We start from the raw sequence: 25,546 nt of genomic DNA, 5'->3' as shown, positions 1-25,546 counted from the left end.
ATTAACTATCATGCCGATTGCACGATCCGAGAAAGAACTTTATCACAAATCGTTTGAGGTGGCTGCAAGGTATGTTGCACCCAGCTAGCTGTTTTTAAATCTCTGATAGCACCAACAGCAAGTTTGTGTTTGTTATACCTATACCTTCACCCTTTATGTGCTGATTTTCATTCGTTTCGATATGAATTAATTGTCACTCTCTCATGGAACATCAGGTAGCTACAATAGTTTTTCTATTTCAAGTAAGTTATCTTTCTTGATATATAATTTTGAGAATAGAATATAGTTTTTATTATTTTGACTAATAAAAATATTAACACATAGTGCATTATTTTCTTAGTATTTTGATATGTTTGTATGAATTTTGGTTTTTATGGTATGATTTATATGATATTTATACTTATAAAACTGCAATCATATTTATGAGTTCTACTTTATAAACTTATAATCATATGACGAGTTTTATTAGTTATAATCATGATGGCTTAAACTGGATTTTGCTCTAATTTTTGATACTAAAGAAAAAGTAGTCCAGGGAGAAAGAAGTCTATATTTTGCTCTAATATGTGTTAATGCATTGCTGGTATGATAAAGAAGTAAGTAATTTTGACAAGTTATAATTTTAATAGTGTTGGTCCATTTTTATGGAGTAGTTTTGATTATTAGTGACATGGTGAGAAGTGAAGTGTTGGAAAGGTAGATCATTTAGGAATTCATCTTATATATTTGTAAAAATACTTAGTTATCGACATCTTTTTGTTTTAAAAATGATGAACAGTTGACTTTGATGCAGAAAAAAAATGTGCAATTCAATATGGCCATAAACTTATTGGAGCTACAATTCCACAAAAATATGAGGTAGACTCAAAATTAGCATTGGCTAATGATATTGTGATTGCACCCGATTCAAAATTCTCAGCCCTTGCTGGCAACTCCATTGACACAGTAACTTTTCATCATGGTTTACTTTATATTAATCATTGATTTTTCAACTTCTGGATAATTGTAAGTTATTGAATGAATGGATAGCGATGAATGTTAATTAATTGTCAAATGATTGTTTTATATGACCACAGCCCAAAATATAAAAAGAACCCAACCCAACTCAGAAAAACCCCAAAGTTGTTTTTAGTGTTGTACTGTTGTTTGTATGCTGATTTTAGAGTTATTTTAGTGTTGTTTTATAATGCAGTTTTTGGTGATGTTTTATGCTGTTTTAACTGCTATTTTAGGTTGTTAGTGTTGCTGCTTTAGGCTGTTAGTGTTGTTGTCCTTACTACAGTTTTAGGCTGTTAGTGCTGCTGTTTTTAGTATTGTTTTTGTGCTGATTTAGGCGGGTTAACAACTTATTTTTCTGTTATTAAAAGTTGGTTTGTTGTAGATTTAGGGCTGCTGATTTGAGGTCATTTAGGTGAGGTTTTAGTGTTGCTGTTTAACAGCTTTGAAGCTACTGATTTGAGACCATTTAGGTGAGCTTTTGCATTCTAAAACTGCTATTTTTGGTCCCTGTTAATAGGTTGTTTTGGTGTTGAAGATTTGGGTCTTTGTAGGTGGATGTAATGATGTTCCGATGAGGCTATTGTACCCTGAGGCTATTTCGTTGTTTCTAAGGTACAATTTTTTTGCCCCACTATCTTAATTTTCTGGATCCGCTATATACTGGTATAGTAAAATTAAGACAATCAACTTACATTGTATATAACTGTATATGTCCTACTATACGTACATTTCTAATTTATGCAAAGTTAAGACAATCAACTTACATTGTATATAACTATATATGTCCTACTATATATACATTTCTAACATATGCAAATGTTTATTAAAATGTCTATACATGTGAACGGTGAACCCACTTGAGCGAAGTAATTGAGAGCTTAGTATGGATGCTCATATGCAAATATTTAGATGAAAGTGTAGATTATGCGGTTGGGCATGAAGTTTTGACAAATTGGTAGTTGAAAGGTAGTGGAGTGGAACAGAATTCTGCTTTTTCTAGATAATGATGACGACTAATTTGGATCGTAGTTAGAACGATAGAAGTGGTGAACTGATGAGGTACAATAATTTAGTGTGTAGATTTTTTTTTTTTTTTTGGTGAATATGGTTTCTATAGTTTGTATATTATTGGTAACAATGGACATAACCAAAAGAATTTGTATAGTTTGAATGATATTAATAAAAAGTGATTTTCGTTATTATAAAAAGGCAAAAAACTTGAGCTAAGTTTTTGTAACGCCCCAAAATTTAAAACCCTTTTTATGAATTTATTGAAACCCTTTAAAAACATTTCAAAGATAATACGTAAAAGTTTAAAACATAATTTATTCGAAAAATGGTATATTAAACATATATGTAAAAAAATTCAGTTTTAATTGCTACGGGCGCACATAAGTACCAAAAGTACAAGTATAAGGGATCACTAACCCATTATCACAAATAAGCTCTATACCCTCCAAATACACTTTTGCGCCGCAAGACTTCTACTCAATCTTTTTCTTGTCTCAGTCTCTTGGATTGCCTATAAAAATGGGAACAACTAAACAATAAACGTTACAGCTTAGTGAGTATATCTATATATTTACATACATGTCATGGCAACCACATATCATATCACATCATGTTAGGAACATTAAAGCCAACCGGGTCTTACATAACGTCCTAACCATCATACCTAATATGGATCCATATTACACCACCAAGCTCATTAGTCGTCACCCAAAACTTGTGGCCTCACTCATCATATAACCGGTTAATCATAGTTTGTTTTTCAAACCATATTAACCCCCATGACAGAATATATACATAAAAATATACTCACCTTTGCCACGACTAAACGATTAATTTAAGATATCAAGTTCCAGCACCGGCACCTATCAAACGAATTTATAATCTTATATAAGATTTTCGAACTAATTTTACGGCTACATTCACTCACGCTCGCATCTCGTTATCACTATGGTGCTTGGCTTAACTTTTAAATTTATAAAACATCATTTACGTTTTATTTGCAACCAATTTCGCATTTCATCATGATCATGGACTTTCTAAATAAATAGTTCATAAGTATTGCTATTGAAATATTTCATTGCCAAACAACATAACTAATATCAACGAGAGAATTGAACTTGTTAACTCAAAATGGTTAACATTAACGTTTTATCATTATTATTCTACAAAAACTCTTATTACAACTATCTAGTTTCTATTTAATTTACCATACTCTTTAATCCGATTCACAACTATTAGAACTTTAGATAAAGATTTAAGTGATATTTTACCTCAAATTTATTTGGAATAAAGGCTTGACTTTATACTTGTGCTTTGATCATCTTCTCCTATATTTCAAACCATCTGCTCGATCTCACCCTTAATTATTGTTAGTAAGAATGAAATTATTTTTATTGTTATATCTTTAATATAATAGAGGATAGAGGGTTCTATTTCATTTGGATGTAATGAATAGTTCCATGAATTAACTAAATAAATGTAATGAATAGACAACTTAGATTGAAAGAATAAGGAGGATGGGATCAAAGAAATTTTTCTGGCATGTAAATTTTTAAGCCACAGTAATATGCACACAAATTCTTAATGTTATCCCCTAATAGTATTCATCTACAATATGTAAATGTACATATCCATATCTTCATTTTTAAGCTATTACAAATAATGATTTAATTCTTTTTATATATATCCATTTTATTATTATTATTATTATTATTTTAATTATTTAGGGTGTTACAACTCTCCCCCGCTAAAATCGGATCACGACCTCGTGATCCGAGGTCCCTACTAAATACATTTAGTTACCTTTCTATCAGTCATCGGCTCTGATCTCGAATCTATTAATTTACCCCTTTACCAAAATAGTAGTATGTGACTGAACCATGTATTTTTCCTCTTTCATTTCCATTACTTTATACATTTAACAAGTTTGGTAGTTTAAAAAAAAAACAAATATAAAATTTACAATACATCGACTTCGCTTAGTACTAACCCGTTTAACAATATCATCGACTTGTGGGTCTTATCTATGAATTATATAGAGGTAATATACTTCGTTCATTGTAGATACATTCTTAAAATATTAAGTACGCTACACTTAATCAAGCGATGATACTAATTGGCCTGTATATCAAGTTTAACCTTTCAATTTAATATTCATAGTATTAATACTGCTTAATGTAGTGGTATTCAATTAGTTGCTTCATTGCCTACTGTTCACTTTATAAAGTTAAATTATTCTTCGAGGCAATCAAATGAATGTATAAGAACCTCCTAAGTCCCTAGTTATATATAGTAAGTTTAATATACCATTGGACAAAATATCTCGGGAAAATTACAACCGTCATTTCCTCAATTTACTTAGCAGTATTGCCCGAGCGGAGTACCCGAATTAGCGGGCGGCGATATAGCCGTGATACCCGCATGAACCCGGATGCCATATCCGAGACTACTCCAACCCCCTTACAAATGCTATAGACAATGATTTTAGTGGGATATTTAATTCGGTTCATTAGAAATATCATATACTTTCGTTCACTCCTTTTGCTATAAACTGAAATTCTCTGTACTATTTTGTTTCCTTCACTATTAAAACTGACAATCATCGATAACTGGCCGGTAACATAATAATAAATAAAATAAAATAAATAATCCTTAGATTTTATGTGATTACATACGATCCTAGATAACCTACCTCTTATAGAGTTGGTGAGTTATAGAGACTTGCATCGAATTCAATACTAATATTAACCAAGTTTGAAGGCAATCTCAGCATTTTATTGTGAAGAGGCCATTGGAAGTTTACAATAACATATGATAAAAATCAAGGCTTAAGATTTCTAGCTAGTATCATAATAGTATACTATTTAAACAAAAATAATTGGCTAGAAGGGATCTGCTCATATCACAAACTTCACAATAGTTCATACACAGACTCCAAATTTGTTCCTTACAGAATTTTCTAGATTGGTCTCTCAAAGTCTTAATCATTCACTTAATTAGTATAAACATAACAAAATTTAATTATCCAAAACTTTTAAATTCCCAATACCACCATTTAAATACCTCCCATTATTTGCATTTGTTTAACTGTCACAATTTAAGTGCGTCGAGTAGAAAAATTGATAGGGCATACCTTATATACGGTTTCTCATTGCCTAATTTAATTTATAAGTTTCGACAAAAGACTAAACATAGATTTATAATGCAAAAGAACCTCAAAAATGGGGACTATCAATCTATGATAATCGTGCAATAAGTTAACCCCTGCAATAGGTCGATAGGTTTCGATGTATTATATCTGATCGAGATATCAATTAAGTAATACAACCATAGTCCATAGCCTACTAGACATAAGCAAACCTTTGACTTGTGAAAGTTGACGGTTTACATGTTCAGTAAAGCACTACTTGTATACAGAGACGTCATACCTGCTTTAAGAGTGCATTCTCAAGTTTTTTTTTTTTTAAAGCATTTAAAATGTCATGCAGTCCAATGAAAGATAAAATATCAATTCATCTACTTAATTGGTGCATACCCATTTGTAACCAGAGGCACATAATGGGAGACATTGGCCACTGTTTTTAACCATCCTTTAAACTGCTACCATATCATTATTTATATATATATATATATATATAATGAGTTCATTGTTATATTTCACTATTTTAACTTGTAGCTATTTAGCAAAATACTTACTATGTCATTCCTTACTGTGTACTGCACTAAATTTAAAATTGCGATCTCCTCACCTTTACCCAATCTTAACACTATTTAATTTGAGTAGTAACTACAATTTATTTAATTTGTTACGCATGTCCACATCTATATTCTTTTTCCAATATTGATTTCCCCACAATTGTAGCAGATCCGATATATCAGTGGTTAAATGTCAAATAAAACTATTACCGAGCTAACTACTAACAGGCTAACTATTATTAATTACAATAAGATATTGCGTCTAATGGCCAACACCACAAGCACGTTACTATATCAGACATAGTATAGCAATCCTGAACCAAAAATCAGTAGGGTAACATCTTTGTGTATCCATATAAGTATAAGAGAACAACAAATTACCATACATGAAGCTAACCAAACACCAAATCATATGTTCTACTTTACGTCTTTACCAAATATATAGCACATAAGATTTAACCTTAACTTTGAACATGATCTAGGACTCCCATCAGCCTTTTAACACCCAATCACTCTCATAACTCTAAAAGATCATATTAAGTATTATCAATTACGTATTGACTACTATCAATACAATCAAGCTTAAGAAAGTTTGCAATCATGACCAACTACATTTCCATTCTCTCTAGTTATTCAAGATCATAAACACGTATCGTTTTTTTTTATTATTATTATTATTTAATTATAACATTATTATACATCAAATATATACTATATATATATATATATTATATACATATTCGTATTAGATTCAACTTAATTAGTCACTTACATCGGTTAAATACATTTCTGCTACTAGTTCACGTACTATACATATTTGTGCTACCTCTTTACATAATATTATATACATTAAGTTCTTAGAGTGATATTCTTTTAATTTTACTCCATCTCTCAAATAAAGCTCCAAATTACTGTACAAGTTTGTATACACAAATCATTTAGATGAAAATTAAAACATGCTCATATTTCTATAACTCTAAACGGGTCATATTTGATTACTTCCATATTTAGTGGCATTAATTTAAAATGTCATAGTTTATGATCATAATAGGCCGGCACTATTATGATCACAAACTATTTCATTTTAAATTATTTTCACTAAATACTTCCATTATCAAATACGAGACTAACCATATCACACAAATACAAGGTCAAATCTTATGGTTTAAGTCTAGGTGTGCTATCCATTAATAAGATCAAGTAAACACCTAGATCCCTTAAACCATGGCTCTGATACCAATTTGTAACGCCCCAAAATTTAAAACCCTTTTTATGTATTTATTGAAAACCTTTAAAAACATTTCAAAGATAATACGTAAAAGTTTAAAACATAATTTATTCGAAAAATGGTATATTAAACATATATGTAAAAAAATTCAGTTTTAATTGCTACGGGCGCACATAAGTACCAAAAGCACAAGTATAAGGGATCACAAACCCATTATCACAAATAAGCTCTAGACCCTCCAAATACACTTTTGCGCCGCAAGACTTCTACTCAATCTTTTTCTTGTCTCAGTCTCTTGGATTGCCTATAAAAATGGGAACAACTAAACAATAAACGTTACAGCTTAATGAGTATATCTATATATTTACATACATGTCATGGCAACCACATATCATATCACATCATGTTAGGAACATTAAAGCCAACCGGGTCTTACATAACGTCCAAACCATCATACCTAATATGGATCCATATTACACCACCAAACTCATGAGTCGTCACCCAGGACTTGTGGCCTCACTCATCATATAACCGGTTAATCATGGTTTGTTTTCCAAACCATATTAACCCCCATGACAGAATATATACATAAAAATATACTCACCTTTGCCACGACCAAACGATTCATTTAAGATATCGAGTTCCAGCACCGGCACCTATCAAACGAATTTATAATCTTATATAAGATTTTCGAACTAATTTTACGGCTACATTTACTCACACTCGCATCTCGTTATCACAAACTTTTAAATTTATCAAACATCATTTACGTTTTATTTGCAACCAATTTCGCATTTCATCATGATCATGGACTTATTAAATAAATAGTTCATAAGTATTGCTATTGAAATATTTCATTGCCAAACACCATAACTAATATTAACGAGAGAATTGAACTTGTTAACTCAAAATGGTTAACATTAACATTTTATCATTATTATTCTATAAGAACTCTTATTACAACTATCTAGTTTCTATTTAATTTACCATACTCTTTAATCCGATTCACAACTATTAGAACTTTAGATAAAGATTTAAGTGATATTTTACCTCAAATTTATTTGGAATAAAGGCTTGACTTTATACTTGTGCTTTGATCATCTTCTCCTATATTTCAAACCATCTGCTCGATCTCACCCTTAATTATTGTTAGTAAGAATGAAATTATTTTTATTGTTATATCTTTAATATAATAGAGGATAGAGGGTTCTATTTCATTTGGATGTAATGAATAGTTCCATGAATTAACTAAATAAATGTAATGAATAGACAACTTAGATTGAAAGAATAAGGAGGATGAGATCAAAGAAAATTTGCTGGCATGTAAATTTTTAAGCCACGTAATATGCACACAAATTCTTAGTGTTATCCACTAATAGTATTCATCTACAATATGTAAATGTACATATCCATATCTTCATTTCTAAGCTATTACTTACTATAATAAAAGAGTACCATGTAAATAGTATTTTTTTTATCTTTACATGTAATTTTAATATAAATAATAGAATTAGCAGTTATAATAACAAAATTAAATTTAGTAGAGTGGTTGATTTTTATGGCTTAAGGGTGGAGATCACAGGTTCAAGCCTTCTCACTTTATATTTTTTTGTTTTTTTTTTTTTTTTTTTTTTTAATACTAAAGTATTTGCATTTTAGCCTTTAATTTTTTTTTTTTTACTTTTCAGTCCCTCCTGTTTCTCTTTTATTACTTTAACCACCTAACTTTATATAATTTGTGTTTTTTAAAATCTTTTGTAACATTTTGTTTTTTTATACCTTTATCACATTTAATATTTTTTTATAACTTTTTAAAAACTTACTATAATAATAGAGTACCATGTAAATAGTGTTTTTTTTGTCTTTACATGCAATTTTAATATAAATAATAGAATTAGCAGTTATAATAACAAAAGTGAATTTGGTAAAGTGATTGGTCTCTATGGCTTAGGGGGTGGAGATCACAGGTTCAAGCCTTCTCACCTTATTTTTTTGGTTTTTTTTTTAATACTAAAGTATTTGCATTTTAGCCCCTAATTTTTTTTGTTTTTACTTTTCAGTCCCTCCTGTTTCTCTTTTATTACTTTAACCACCTAACTTTATATAATTTGTGTTTTTTTAAATCTTTTGTAACATTTTGTTTTTTTATACCTTTATCACATTTAACATTTTTTATAACTTTTTAAAATGCTATATATTTTGTTATTTACTATGTTTTTTTTGTTCTTTTTTTAAAAAATTTTTGTTGCGTTGTATTTCTTTTGTACCCTTTTAAACATTTCGTTTTTATACCTTTTTCATATGTAACATTTGTTTTTTTATATAACTTATTCATTTAGTTTTCATATTTCTTTGTGTTTTTTTTTTCTCTTTTTTATTTTTTGATTTAGTATATTCCTTTTGTAATTTTTTAAAATTGTGTTTAAATATTTTTTGTCTCCCATAAATTTGTGATTTTTGTAACCCCACCCATAAACGCAAACGTTTTCAAAAACTTACGCCGCCCATTGGGCGGCATGAAATTCCTAGTTACAAATAATGATTTAATTCTTTTTATATATATCCTTTTTGTTATTATTATTATTATTTTAATTATTTATTTTATACGGGTGTTACAGTTTTTCGAATTTGTTATAGCATTTGACAAAGAAATAATTCAAGCCGTGCATCGCACGGGTCATCACTCTAGTATAAATAAAAATAATTAATGGTTAAATTATCATTCATATTTTATGATAATATAAAAAGCTATTGAATTACGATTGTAAATAGTAAAATTATGATTTATTAATATTAATATATGATATATGTCAATTATGTTAAAGTATGAAATTGTATTTCAATGTACATTTTTGAAATTGCATCGGGATATATTTAAGTTTCAGTTAAAAAAAATCATATTCATGTATGGTAATTAGTATTGTATATAACAATATAATAATAATAATAATAATCATAATGATAATATAGTAAATAAATGCATGGAGTTTCATTTTAAGGAAAAAAATATTAATATTAGTTATTAACTTATTACTAAGCTAAATTTTAAAATAAACAAAAATTATAATATTTTAAATAATAAACAAAAATCTTAATTGTCATCTAAATGAAGGTGTCACAAAAGATCTTTTATATCTTTACACATATATGACTTAATTTTTTTTATTATTTATTTTTGTTATTATTATAGATGGCCCTATTGACTGATAACTTAAATGTCATTGAAGCTTTAACAAACCTAAGCTAAAATAGGGATATGACAGTATAGGGATGAAAACGTAAATATAACTGATATATTTGATATACATATATATCCATATTTTATTTACATTCTCAATAACCCTCTTATAATGTATGACTTAATATAGTAACATATAAATATAAATGCTTGTGAATTATAGGCTACTTAAAAAAAAAAAAATTCATAATTGAAAGTTTAGTAATGTAAATTATAAGGTTTCAAAATTATTGATCATGGTTAAATGTTTTTCTCAATTTACACTTTCAAACTTACATCGAGATATATCTAAGTTTAATTAAAAAAAAAATCATACTCATATATGGTAATTATTAGTACTCCGTATATAACTATAACTATAAAATAACAATATAATAATAATAATCATAATGATGGTTAGTAGATAAAAATACTTTATTTTAGTTAAAAAATATTAATATTAATTATTAATTAAATACTAAGTTAAATTTTAAAATAACCAAAAATAAGCAAAAATTATAATATTTTGACAACTAAGCAAAAATGCTAGTTGTTATTTAAAAGAGGGTGCCACATAGGAAAAAATATATCCTTTCTTAGTTATAAAGAGAGATATCAAAAAACTTAGTTAACTACTAATTTAACCTTCCCAATTTGGAGAAAAACCGTTCGGGCATTCAATATTCTCTTTTTCATTAGAGTAAATTACACTTTTCGTCCTCAAAGTTGGCACGTTTTTCACTTTTGATCTTTAAAGTGGAAAAATTACAATCTTGACCTTAAACTTGGCCAATTTTTTCAATTGTGGTCCTTTGGCTAGACGACGTTAAATTTTGGTCATTAACGTTACACCCGAAGGACTAAAAGTGAAAAACGTATCAACTTTAGGGACGGAAAATGTAATTCATTCTTCCATTCATCTTCTCCAACAAGATTCCGGCCTCCGGTCATCTTCTCCAATGGACTCACAAACTTATTATTTACACCCAATGACCAACTCCATTTCTAGCTAGTCATTGAGGGACGAAAAGGGTGGTTGCCCCCTCTCTCTTTATCACTCTTTCTTGCCACTTCCATGATACCTTGTCGTTTTTCATGTTTTAGCCAATGATTTCTAAACTCCTCATTCATCGATCAATCAACAACCCTTCAAAGTTATATATTATGTGCTCTATCATCTGTTGCTGGTGCTCAATTATATTCATATCTATATTTATATTTCTATCTGGCTGGCTGGTTTGATGTTGAATGTACATTACTGGCGATGATGATAGTTATCTGCATTATTGTATAAGTTTTTTTCCGAGCATAACTCGGATAACGGTTGAATTCGGGCCGTATCTTGGTTAACTGATTTTAAAGTTTTGATTGTAAACAAAAATCCACTCGTACGTATGAAATTTGATATTGTATCATTTGAGTAAATGATTTTGTTTGTGGTTTAGATTTGGATTGAAAGTCGAGTTTTTATTAGGTATCATCGGAAAATAAATGTCTAGTCGGAAATTTCAATCAAAAAAGATGATCGGGGAAGATGACCGGAAAAAAAAGAACGGAAGAATAAATTTATTTGTATGATTTCATTTTTCGTCCCTCAATGGCTAGCTAGAAATGGAGTTGGTCATAGGGTGTAAATAATAAGTTTGTGAGTCCATCGGAGAAGATGATCAGAGGCCGGAATCTTGTTGGAGAAGATGAATGGAAGAATATATTACATTTTGTGTCCCTAAAGTTGGCACATTTTTTACTTTTAGTCCCTCGGGTGTAACGTTAACGACCAAAATTTAACTCCGTCTGGCCAAAGGACCACGATTAAAAAAATTGACCAAGTTTAAAGTCAAAATTGTAATTTTTTTACTTTAGGGATCAAAAGTAAAAAACGTGTCAATCTTCTGAGACGAAAAGTGTAATTTACTCTTTTCTTTATTATTTGATGGAAAAAAGTCGGCAAATGATCCCCAAAATGAGCTGTTGTCTTGAACATTTCCCAGGGAACCATATCCAAGATATACCTGATCATCAAAGAGATGTTTTCGTCATTGGTTCATGGATTCCACTCGCTTAGTTGTTTTGCCTCTATATGTTGCCACTTGTGTTTGTTTTTATATTGTTTTGGGTCTCTGTTTGTTAACTTGAATTCTTCCACATTTTCTTTACCTTTTCATGGACAGCTAACGATATTGTTATCGTTTTCTTTTTGTTAACTTGAATTCTTCCACATTTTCTTCACCCTTTCATGGATGGCTAACGATGATTAAGAACGATGTATAAGAAAGCTTATAAAAAAGGAATATTTCTTTCTTTCTGAAACAGCCTTCGACAAGTGACAACAATGAGTTTGTACTACTTGCATCGTTGGAGTGCTTGTCGCACAGTGATAAAACGGCTGGTTGACACGTATTTTGTATTTGATTCTGCCTGTTGAAATTTTCTTTAATATTAAGTTGAAAAATCAATATTCATTTAAGAAAGACATTTTAATAATGATTATAATATAATTTGTAAAATAATTTCAATGTTGATTTATTTTTGGCTGTGGTGAGTCTCCCCTGACTGAACATCAAGGAGAAGGAAAAAGCATATGGTTTGATGGCTAAGAACGACGTAAAAAAAAGTTTATGAAAAAAAAATATTTTCTTTTCAAAAGAGCCTTTGACAACGGCAGTATTTTATTCATGTAAAAAAAAGAGAGACTAATATTAATGGTTCACTTACCATTGTCAAGTTATTCGAACATGTTAAAAAATGAGTTTGTTAACTATGAGATTGTACCACATGGGTCGTTGGAGGGTAAGTCACAGTGATAAAACTGCTGGTTAAAATGTTTTTCGGATTGATAGACATTCTAGGAGTGAAAAGCAATTGCTCCTAAGACCACCTATGGAAGCTATTACAAAAGATAAACATAATGGAAATAAAGAGATTGAAGTTGTGAAGGGTTTAGATCAAGAAAGATATATTGGCAGATGATACAAACTTGCGTCATTGCCAGCGAGAAATCAGCCTAAAAGATGGGGCATTGCCACCCAACGTACACTGAAAGAAGAATAGCTACTAAAGGCATATAGCATATAAGGGTATCCTTAATAGCGACAAAGCCACACTGAAGATCCAATTCGATATAGTAGAGATCGTACCTGCTACTAGTGGTCACAGTATATATTGATGATGATCATCAGTTTGGTAGAACTGGTCATCCATCCATGAGTTATCTATATCTGGGGATATTCAGGCAGTATTATTCAGCTCTTATTAGAATACCGAGCATCCTAACGGAGTTGTGCATGTGTACCACATACATTATGCCGGCAAAACCATCTTGATGAGAAAATATATGCATAAGTTCATGTATAATATAGAACCACCATCATAGACAAACATAAGTTCTATTTAGGTACTCAAGCAATGTAAGAGTACAGCTTAAGTCACAATGTTAGAGTACAACTTAAAAGAAGAGAATAATAAAAAGATTTTCAAAATAAATTTCTAAATTGAGGGGATTAGAGGAGCATGATTTCTGCTACAGGAGAAGCTCGATGGAGCATCAACAGCTTGCTAGCCAGCCTGAACTTCTCATTCCCATCATTTATTAAGTTAGAAAAAATTAGGATCTTCTTAAGCAAGGGAGAACCAAGCATAGACTTTATCAAAGATACCTCATTATCTAAAGCTCTGATATTCAACACCACATACTGAAGCTGCAAGAGCCCAAAATTGCTGCAGTCACCCTCTAAAGAACAAATGAGAGGCGGAGGGATAGTATTCTCGTATGCGGCCTACAAGATTAAGCTTTGTAATCCAATGTTCAACCATGAGATTTAAAGTTGGAGATTATGATACATATGCATTCACTTACCATGATTTCAAGAGTCTGCAAATTCGGGGCACCAGAAAGCATTGCAACGACACATGATAACATGGTATCACTACTAAAATCTATTTGGTTTAACTTAAGAGTCTTGAGGCAAGGAAAGGCAGTAGAGACCCATCTTTGTGTGCCGGCTTCTGCTAAGAACTATAACAAGTTTATAGAAAACCACTTTAAATCTTTAATCAGTAATCAAAACTTCCACTTTCAATACCTTGTAAAATGAACTTGAAAGGAGAAAGTTGCACTTACCTTGCATTTCCGAAAATTCAAAGAAAGGCTCTGAAGTCTTGGAAGAAGTGACATTTGGTGAAAGATATTGGAAGGTCTGGTCATGGTCATGTTGTCAAGCAAACACAATGACAAATTCAATTCTTTGAGATTTTCAAGCTTTACAATCTCAGCCAAATTTACTTCACTTCTAGCAACGAAATCAGTAATTGACAGAATCTCTAGTAACGGAGACTGAACGATTAAATTCCCACATTTGCAGTCTTGGATTCTAACCTGATCCAACTGTAAGCTCAATAGGTTTGGAAAACCACGAAAACAAGGCAAAGGGCCGGAAATACAGGATCCAAGCTCTAAATGTTTCAACTCTAGACAAGAGAAAATATGGGCAGGTAACTTAAGTTCATCATATTCATGTATGAGAGTAAACTTCTTGATACCTATTCTACAAAGGAACACAATCCAGTGATTAACGTCTTCAACATCCAATTTGATGAACTCCGGTATATCGAGGACGAAGTTTGTTATGGCACCTTTAAGATGTAGGAGAAGTCTACTTATATTCTTCCCGTCAAAATGCATTATGTCGTCTCCAGATCCTTTTAAAAACAGGAAGAAATCATAATCAAATACGAGTTGACTGAGTAAAGTCCACTTATATCTCCAGTTTCTTGACAAGATACCAGTCCTTATAGCCTCTTGTAATGGTAAACGATCAATGATATTCGTAATCACATTCTCGGGCATGCTGCCAATAACATCTTCAAGTGGTACAGATTTGGATGATTTACCGCTTCTCCCATGGACCAGTTCCATTGTACTAAAAACAAGACATGTATAAGCTTTAAGTACACAAACAAAACTCCCAACTTCCACTAGGCCGCACTAGTTGCTAACCCTTTTTGATACTAAATTTCCCTCTTGAGTTACTACCTTTTTTTATACCTTTTTATGCGGTTAATTCGTATTAAGCAACTTATTTTTCAAACAAAAAAAAGGTTTTTTGACTCGTTGAACAGGTCACCACCCACCACAACTAACATATGGCCTACAGAATAAAGCATCCTTCAGCAGAAAATGAATTTACAGAGAAGAGAAAGGGGGGGGGGGGGGGGGGGGGGGGGTTACCAATTACCCTAACTTAACCGGAATCTTTAGCAAATCTACATGTAGAAAATTTTGGAAAAGCATAGTTGGCCTAACCTTGAAGAAAGCTTAGCTCAACCATAATTGTGCATAACTAAAATGAAATTAAAATCAACTGAAATACAAAAACAATTAAGGTAACAAACTTCGTATCAATTAAATTAAAAGTACCTACATTAACTAAACTACCATAAATTTATTAACCAAATAAAGCAATGGCTACACAAAACTTAAAGCTAATGCATAATAGAAATGAAAATATTTCACAAACAAAAAATTAAAAACCTTAAATTAAAATAAAAAGAACAAAAAACCCTAACCTTTCACAGCGTCTCAGTAGTAGAGAAAGTTAAGAAAGCTTGGCATCACTTTTCTTAATAACCGATTTAAAAAAATATATATTTTTTACCTTTCAGTAAAGTTCAGACTCGTCTAAAGTAAGTACCTGCAGTGGCTTATTTTTCTTTGCGTTGCCAATTGCCTTTTTTTTTTGTGCCTTTTCTTTTTATTCTTTTTGCTTTTAAATCATGAAAATGAAATAAAGGGATTTGCTTTTAACTCGTCCGGTCGTCCGTAACTAAGTAATTGCTCAATGTCATTTTTTGCGGGTTTTGAGCACCAATACCTCAACGGTGTATGGGGAAGGTTAAGATATAGTCAGACCTTACCTCTACCTAAGTAGAAAGGCTGCTTCCAGTTTCTACCTAAATGGTAGAAAAGGCCCTCCAACCTTTGCATGGGATGAGGATCGAACCCATCCGAAGACAAATGAATACCATGCTAACCAGGGTAAACCTTTTACCCAAGACAATGAATACCATTGGGCCAGATTTGTTTTTAGATTGTGTCAGTTGTTCCCTGTATTGTTAAGTTAACTTAAGAAAAGAAATTAGAGGAGAGGAGAGTAGAGGGAAGAGAAGTTTTCCTTCCTAATCGCCTAAAAAATGAGGGGAAAACCTTTTATAAAAAAAACAATTAAACTTCCCTTCTAACCCTTTCCACTCCTTCCCTTTCCACAATTAAAAAAAACTTAAGAATGCATTTTATAATTTTCTTCTTTCCTCTCCTCTCCTTTCCATCCTTAAAAAAACTAAAGTGTTAGAGACGAGTTTTTATTTTTTTATTTATTTTTTTTAATTTATGAGTGTAAAGTTAAATAAAAAGTAGGTTCAAGACTAGTTTTTAGTATTAGTTTGGTTTAGAAAGATTAGTCTTTAAATGGTGTTTTACTGATGTAACGCTGATTATAACTAGTAATCTTGGAACTACTCTTATAAGCCCTTATGGTCATCTTTTTAAATAAATATATATGAAAAAACAAAGGTTAAACTAATTTTTTTTATAAAATACACTTGTCAAATTCATATGACTTTAAAAAGATTGTTAAATAAATGTTTAAAAATCTTGATCATTTTTATTTTATTTAAAAATATCTCTTACTTTACTATTAAAATTGTCTCGGACTTTAAAATATTTCGGTACGTACTATAAAAGTTGTATTTTATCCATTGTAAACTCTTGCAATATATATGGTTCTAACTTCCAACTATCTATCCATTCCCTTTTTGACGATGTATCCCTCGAATCACTGTATGAAGGACATCAATACGAAGCACCCTTATGAAGGGAAAAAGCACGAAGGTGCCTAACTTGACCAAGATACGAAAGGACTTATATATATCCTTTCCAAATAACAAATACAATCTCTTGCCTAGTGCGGAATATTCTAGGATATCCTTCTAAGGAAACTAGATCGGATAAACATGACAATAAGAGTTTGATTCAAAGAAGAAATAGGAAAACCTTAACCTTCTTCCCCAAGGAATCTCCTCCTATAAAAGGAGGAGGACTCCTTCACACAGTCATTATTCATTTAGAACACCACCGAATAAACCCTAACTCATACGATCATCGATCGAGCCAAAACCCTACATAACCCTACAAGTGGAATATAATTCGACGACCTCTTCCATACACCTTCGTTGGCGTAAAGGAACGTCGTTCCTACCTTCGGGGAATCGCCATAAAGCCTAAAAACCCTTTAAGGTTTTACTTCCGAATCATAAAGCCTATCGACGCGATTTGGTGCACAATCACTTTTTATCTATTTTACTATCTTTCCACATATGTAAAACAAAAATTAGGTTAGACCATCCATATTGGTGACTAAATTGTTTAGTTGGCTGGCAATAATGGGCTGGGCCCACCAAACTTCTTCCAATATATTTTGGTGCAGTCCTTTCTCACCCCAATGGAAACAAAATTTTGTTGATTTTCATGATAGTCTTTTTCCGTTTCAGGTTTTAAGTCTCCTTTGTTCTCAGTTACTCATCAAATGGCACTCAGTTCATATCTATAATTTAAGTTCGATCATAGATAGTTGCCCATCATACGGCTCACCAACTTCACTTGCCTCTATGGGGGGCTCGCTCCGGGCAGGTTCGGTTTTCTTTTGTTTTAATCCTTTGTTTTTAAATTCAAAATCTTCAATCATATTAATATTAATATTAATATTTAAAGAAAAATGATATAGAGACCTAAAATTTAGCCTAACCATTTAATTTATGACATTCCTATTATACCCTAACCCCTGTTAATTAATGATTTCATCAATTGTGAAATCACCTCACACGATGGTTTAACCTACGAGTGTAGATTGACAAGTCAAGTATTGAACTAGAAAGGACTAGTATCACTTTAAATATAATGCAAGTAATACAAGACTTAAAGCAATAAATAAGTAAATAAGTAAATGGTGAGACACCGGGTTTAACCCGGGATTTTGAACAAAATTTTGCTAATACTATCTATCTATATTATTATTATTATTAAACTGATGCATTTGCGTGATGTATTTATTTCTCAAATAAACACTAATACATGGATGCATTAACATAATTGTAGAAAAATTAAAGATTTTTGAATTCGATGCAGATGCATTATTGGATGCATAAAACAAAATGTGTGAATTTTTGATTTTGACCTATCAACGTATTGTTAAAATTATATATAACAAAAGTAATTATTAATTTGTTTAATTTTATCAATTTATAATTCATCAAAATAAACTTTTAAATGTTATAATCTTGTTCTTATTATAAAATAATGATACATAAATAAATTTAAAAAGATAGCAATTTTAAAAAGATAGTAAATAAACAATTTGTTTTTATAATTCTATAAAATAAAATTTAGTGGCGTTAAAAGCCAATAAACAAAAATATATTAATACCTAAATTAAAAATTAAAAATTAATTACGATGTCATCTTTTGTAAAAAAAGCCAATAAACAAAAATTTTTTAATACCTAAATTAAAAAATTAAAAATTAATTATGATGTCATCTTTTGTAAAACATGGTGTAGGAAAGGATCTCATGTTGCCACATAGGAATTTTTTTAAAAAAACCTTCTAGAAACAATTTTGTTTTATTAAGTATAGGGATAGGGATTTTATTTATTGATGTTAAATAAAATACAAGATTGCTGCGGAACCTAGATAATACAAATGTAAGTATCTAAACAATCTATGAATTACAAGTGATCTATATTTGCTAAATAATTTCATTGATCGAAAAACTTAAAGTTGTGAAGTATAACTATTTAGATCGAGAGTATTTAGGCAAATTCACCAAATTACAAAAAGTGATTTGGACGAGAGAAATGACTTGGTATTTATAGGCAAAAAGAATTAATATTAAATTTTTTTGCCGTACAAATAAGGTTTCATGCATTTAAGCAATATAGTATTTATTCCTTAAAAGCACTGGTTAAAGTACATGAATAAAGTCAATATGATGTGACTTGTAATACTTTAACCAACCACCTTTACACGCGTGTAAGAACTTTTAACAAAAGACAAATGGATTGTCTGGATAAAAGTGTGCAAAGGCAAATAAGTTAATTACTCGTAATCAGTGTTCAAACTTGTAAGGTCTAGAACACTAACAAGGACTCCAGTTAGAAGATCTGGTAAGACTACCAGTGGGCCCCGCCATTTGTCAGTCTTCTTTCTTCAGACGTCAGTGAGAGTGTCTTCAGTGGAAAGATCTTGACTGGAGTGAAGTCCAGTGAACCAATCTGGTGGAATCCAGATTTCTGTACAAGTAAATGGTTCACTGGTCTTCTCATAATTTCTAGACAAATCTCCAGAGGCCGGTCGTAGTAGGAGTTCTTCTAGACGAGAGGACTCCAGTCTTCTCGTCTGGAGTAAGTTCAATGGATCTGGACCTAACATTAATCTAGGTCATTTAGGCCGGTCGTAGTAGGAGTTCTTAAATCTCATCCAAATTGATTTCAAGCTCGTTGAAAAATGATGCTAATGCCAGCAAGTGTTCCAACCTCGTTGAAATGAGGCTTGTTTGGTTTTAAGAACATGTTGGACGAGCGGTGGTGGGCCAAGAATCATTGCTAGACAATAGAAAAAAACAAAAGAATTCACATGTCCACTTCAAATTTATATATATATATATATCTTCTTTTCTACACTACACATCAACACAATACTATCATCTATCAAACTCTCATCTAATAAAAACACTACATTCAAACATGTCACGCAATAATGAAAACAACCCAGAATCAAGCCAACGACATGTTCATGAATCTATTTGAAAGCACATATATGGGTTCATCATCTACTAATCAAAGCCAAACGAGCTGCCCATCAAGTACTATGTTTGGTAACCCATCGTGTGCCGTTAACCCGTTTTCACACTGTTTCTATAACAATATGGGCTATAATCCGATTGTGGGTGCATACCAAACGCCACAATAAATTCAACTGTTAGGTCAAAAATCGACCAAGTATAATTTGTTCAGAAATATTGAAGTTCAGAGAAAATACTTGTACAGAAATTCTGAGACATCCCTCAGAATTAGTTCTTTGAAACTTCACCTCAGATCAAGATCAACATATCTGAAGACGTTCATTCTGAAGTCGAAGACTAAAGACTGAAGAAGGGAAACTTCTGAGGAGCAGAACTCTGAGAAGATTCCACCTGATTGAAGATCTGAAGGCCCTCAGTGAAAAAGTATTTACAACACTTTTTCACTGATTACGAGGAAGTCTTTTTGCAGCCTTTAACTTCCTTTACCCGGTTAATTACTTTATACCTGGTATTGTGACAGTTTTGGCAAAAGGTTAGGAATAAAGTATGTCAAGTCAAATCAAAGAAACTTACATACTTTACCTTAAACAAACATGTTATGGATTTGTCCTACAAATTCATAAATGCACCCAACCATATTTGTACGGCATTTTTCATGTCATCAAGACATGTTTGTCTATAAATATAAGACTCCTCACCCTCGCAAAAATGCTTGGAACTTTGACATTGCAACGTGTGATATATACTCTAAGTATTCTTACGAGTATTTCCTTGTTGTTTAGATCATTTGTATTTCTAGGTTGTTTAGATATTTTCACAATTGTGATTATCTTTGTTCCGCAACAACCTTTGTATTTTGTTTATAGCAATAAATAAAATACTTGGAAAAATACATCTTGACTTTTTGCCATAATACTTGATAATACATAATATTTATATAGTTTCAAGCACTTGTTCTTATTTGTTCATATCCATATCTGGATCGTAATCTAAACTAGTCTTTATCTAGATTAGTGTTACTTGCCAGTCGGGTTACTTGATATAATTGTCTTTATTGTTATACTCTTATTATATCTTGTTTTCGATTAACATCTTGTGTAGGTGGACTTACATCAACAACAACAATTGTTGTTGCTTTAGCAAATGACAATGAACCAACAATTTGAGCAACGACAACAAGAATTCACATAACAAAATCCATCATCAAAGAGCAACGACAATGTACCCGAATGGGATAGTGTGGCTTCAGCCGATGAGGTATAAGAGGTGAAGGAGGTCGCGACTACGGGGAAGAGAAAGAAACCGAAGAAACCAACTGACAAAAGGGGCTGGTCTGAAGCGGATTGCATTTTGTTGACGAAAAGTTGGGTATTTACTTCACAAGATCTAGTTGTGGGTAACTCGATAACAGATGGAATTTTTTGGAATAAGGTTGTGGAGTTGTTTAATTCCAAAACCAAAGAGGGGGAGCGTAATAAGAGCCAGGTGCACGTGAAGTGGAACAAGATAAAAAAAAAGAGGTGAAAGAGTTTGGTGCTGCCTTTAAAAAGGTTAACGAGCAAGGTAGACAGAGTGGTGCCAACGATAAAGATGTGTATGATGCCTCTGTTAACTTGTACAAAAAAACGTCAGGAGAGAAGAAATGGCCATACGCCAAATGTTACAAGATTCTGCAAGACAGAGTGTCGTTTTGGCACAAGCTAAAGGGAAAGGAAGGGGCAGTTGATTTGACCGTCGATGAGGAGCCTCAGGGTGGTAGGGCTCAAGGAGGTTCAGATGGGGAGGTTCGGCTACGGGAGGTTCGGCCGCGGGAGGGTCGAGGCCGGCTTTGAATGCATTGTTTGGAGAAGACCATATTAGGCGACCACCGGGTCGCAATGTTAGCCGTCGGTTGTCAAGCTCATCCGACGAGACATCTGAAAGATCATCGGGGTCGGAAGCGGCTTCTCGTATTGCTAACTTGGCTTCCACAACAATCTGAGGCGTTATCACGGGCCAAGGTTCGAGATGCGATGAGGTTTGTAGAAAAACCGATTCCAGTTGGTTTATCGATGAATGATCTAAAGGCTCATATGGCGTACATAAAATATTTACAAGAAGAGTATGGGAACAGATTTTATGCTGCAGCAGAAACAGCAAGCAACGATGAAGACGACGAGGAGTAGGTTCGGTTGCATGTATAATTATATCCATTATGTGCCGTTACTAAGTCTCCCTCTAATAAATAAAAATCCATGAAATCCCTAAATTTATGTTGAAATTGTTAATTATTAAAATGTATCATATGAAACCTTTATTTTTAAAGGTTATTATATTATATTTTATAACCTCTCCGTAAGAAATAAAGTATCAAATAAAATTGTTTTCAAAAAATATTTTGAGTCTGGTTATTAAGTTTAACTAGATTAGAGGTTATGTTACTACTAAATTACTAATTGTATGTTATTGTATTTACAAAATGGTTTTGTGGCTGTTAAGTTTCTTACTTTACCTAAACAAAAAGAATTACAGTATCATTTATAATTGGTAAAAGTTCAAAAAGATATATATAACTGATATAATTTTAATATGGTCAAGATTGAATTTCAAAAAAATAATTCATGAAAGAACGACGATGACAAAAAAGATGCAGTAAAAAAGAAGATATAGTATAGGTTCGTTATTTATTGAGGGTATATTTGGAAAAATGACTATTTAAAAATCTAATTTTCTAGTGATGTACGCATGGGAACATTTTATTGATTAGGCTTAAATACAGGTCCAAGTAGTAGGCTTGTCTATCAAAACTTATATTTAAATAGTAAATTCAATGGTTCTCACATGTCACTTTCACCTATACACAAACATACAAAACACTCTATTTCCCATCCTATGAAGATTCTGCCCGACCACCTACTACCGCCGTCGTCCGGTCACCAGAAAATCACTAAATACCTTCAAAGTCATCTACAACACCATCTACAACCACCCAACATCTCCTTTCACCACGAACACCACTCGACACCATCCCACCACCACTTCACAGTCGCACCACCACCACCCAGTCCCACCAAAAGCCGTCGCACCACCACCAAGGCACCACTCCCCCTCTCACCCCAATGGAAACAAATTTTTGTTTTCTTCACCATACCAACTACAAGTTGGTCAAATTATTTAATTTTTGATGATCTAACTGGACTGAAATTTGTTCAAAGATTTTTAATAAAGTCGAGTATATGTTAAAAAATTGATTTTTGTTAAGTTGTTACTAGGGTAAATCGCACAGAAAGGTATCCTAGTTTGTTAATTTTTAAATTTAGGGTATTGAACTTTTTTTTTTTTTTTATCAATAAAAGGTATCCAACTTTTCAAAACATAAAATTAAAACCTTTTTTTGGACATTTTTTAACTGCGATTGTTGTTAAATTTTCGTATATGACGAAACCAATAGGGTGTTCAAAAATATCTATATCCGAACCTGTAATCTGATCCGATTTTATCCAAAATCTTGGATATCCAAACCTCGAATATTTGATTTTTGGGATAAAATTTGTTCATGGACTACACTTTGTCCATCACATCAACATTTGTAATAAACTACGTACGTATAAAAGAGAAGCACTAAATAAAGTCTTATAAAACAAACAAAAGTCAGCTAGAAAGACTTCGAAGGATTTCCTAACGCATAATACCGACATTATTGTTGAACATCCATTCGTAACCGTTCACCTTTTTACCTACACTTTTTCCTGTCACATCAGCATCACCTTCTCATTTCTTTCACCTTCTATTTTTCCCCTTAACCATTCACCTATCATTTGGTTCCTATTTTTATTTAATTAAAAATACAATATCTTATAATCTTTCACTCTATATCCAATCAAAATAAAAGAAAACAAGAAAAAATATATATAAATAAAAACAGAACCCCACATTTTGTCTTTTTAGTTTTTACCTACAATCACCTTCTTCCCTTCACCTACACCCCTTAACCATTCACTTTTACCTTTCACATACCTCTATCACTTACCTTTATAAATGGTCAATGCATGAAGAAATAGTGTCAAGTCAACAATAGTTTTAAGTATGCAAAAGTTACCATTTGAAGTTACAGATATAGTACTCACTTCTCAGCTAACCATAAAAGCTTAGTGCGTGTTTAGTTCAAGAAAATGTTCTCTAGTTTTCCATTTCCAACTTTTTAGAAAATGAAAAGGATTTTCCGTTTCTAAAAACCCTTGAAAATTTTGAAAACACGTTCAAAATAAAAGATGGAGTTTTCATTTTCTATTTTAGAAAACTAAAAAACATGTTCAAATTCACTTGTTTTCTAATTTTAGGTTTGGAAAATAAAAAAGTGAAATAAAAAAATGAAAAAAAGAGTTTTCTAGTTTTAGTGCAAAAGTTGGAAAACAGATAATTCATTTTCTAGGAAAACTATTTATAAAAAATACAATTTGAACGCGTTTCTTGTTTTCCATGTTTTCTTGGAAAATGAAAATGGAAAAGAGGAGAGTTTTCTTGAACTAAACACACCCTTAGTACATCATCGGTATATACTAAAGATAAAATATTAGTTATCACATTTGGAAATTCACAAGTCAACCTTGACTGTTTCTTAAGATACTTGGCCACTTGGGTTCTGCATAATACAGTGGCGGAACAAGGATTGAAAGGAATGGATAGCACAGATTACTTTATCGCTGGCCTTATATCAACGTAAAATAATGATACCGATTAAATTGTAAAGATTTTTAGCGTTTATCTAAGATTTTTGGTTATTTTTAATGATTTTTAACAGCTTTTTGACACTTAAGTAGTTTCCTTTTATCATTTAATTGAACAAGTACGTCTTTATAAGTTTTATTATTAAGATAATCTTTCGAAAGTTTAAAATTAGGTACATTGACGGGTATCCCATATTTGTTTGACCCGTAGTACTAATAAAAAATACATCGTTTTTCAAAAATAATTACACTATATGAATGTAACGGACCCGTAGCCCGGACTACCCCTACTTTGTATGTAGGCCCGCCTATGGCATAATAAGAGTATACTTGCGTAAAGGACCAGTTAAGTAGGAGATACTATGCTCTCACCGTTACAGTGGTGAGTAAGAAGGGACAATCCTAAATAATTACACCCTCCGTCTCATTAATTGTGTCCTGTTTTGAATATTCAAAGTTTATTTTTTGTAAGTTTGACCTTAAATATATTTTATTGTATTATATAATACTTGACGAAAGTTATACCCCATAAAAACACATCTAAACCTCTATCTATTCATATAACTTTCATTAAGTATTACGTAATACAAATAAAAATATTTTTGGTCAAACTTGTAAAGAAATGACTTTGAAAATTCAAAACTAGACACAATTAATGGGGCGGAGGGAGTAATAAATATCTATTGACCCGTGCAATAGTAACATTGGGTAAATCTCAACAGTAATATTTGATATATTACAATATCATTAAGACTCAAGTTTATGAACAGTGCCACGTGCCCACGCTGTTTCATTGGTCCACGTGTACCCACATTTTTTCCCAGATTTTGCCATAT

The 25,546-nt window shown here is 31.6% G+C and overlaps 1 protein-coding gene and 1 long non-coding RNA gene across 5 annotated transcripts; both read right to left on the bottom strand.

Annotated features, from left to right (window-relative positions):
* Nucleotides 1-7,013: 7,013 nt before the first annotated feature.
* LOC122590489 lies at nucleotides 7,014-8,209 on the bottom strand. The gene is made up of 3 exons (XR_006322518.1): nucleotides 7,985-8,209; nucleotides 7,539-7,590; nucleotides 7,014-7,238 (listed from the first exon to the last, which is right to left on the bottom strand). It is a non-coding gene; the product is annotated as an uncharacterized LOC122590489 (long non-coding RNA).
* A 5,312-nt stretch (nucleotides 8,210-13,521) lies between these two features.
* On the bottom strand, nucleotides 13,522-15,853 carry LOC122593359 (F-box/FBD/LRR-repeat protein At1g13570-like). Of its 4 annotated transcripts, none has more exons than XM_043765753.1 (5): nucleotides 15,717-15,853; nucleotides 14,272-15,070; nucleotides 14,008-14,166; nucleotides 13,808-13,927; nucleotides 13,522-13,720 (listed from the first exon to the last, which is right to left on the bottom strand). In XM_043765753.1, the coding sequence occupies exons 2-5, from the start codon at nucleotides 15,064-15,066 to the stop codon at nucleotides 13,652-13,654; spliced, it is 1,143 nt and encodes a 380-aa protein (XP_043621688.1). In that variant the 5' UTR covers nucleotides 15,067-15,070; nucleotides 15,717-15,853; the 3' UTR covers nucleotides 13,522-13,651. The 4 variants fall into 4 exon arrangements, with proteins under 4 accessions (XP_043621688.1, XP_043621689.1, XP_043621686.1 ...); XM_043765754.1 differs by having other exon boundaries at nucleotides 13,522-13,715; XM_043765751.1 differs by having other exon boundaries at nucleotides 13,522-13,927; nucleotides 15,717-15,851.
* Between the last annotated feature and the right edge of the window lie 9,693 nt (nucleotides 15,854-25,546).

The sequence above is a fragment of the Erigeron canadensis genome, chromosome 3 (assembly GCF_010389155.1).
Source record: "Erigeron canadensis isolate Cc75 chromosome 3, C_canadensis_v1, whole genome shotgun sequence".
Classification (NCBI taxonomy): domain Eukaryota; kingdom Viridiplantae; phylum Streptophyta; class Magnoliopsida; order Asterales; family Asteraceae; genus Erigeron; species Erigeron canadensis.
Note: the sequence above shows the minus strand (reverse complement) of the source record. Positions and strands in the feature narration are given on the sequence as shown.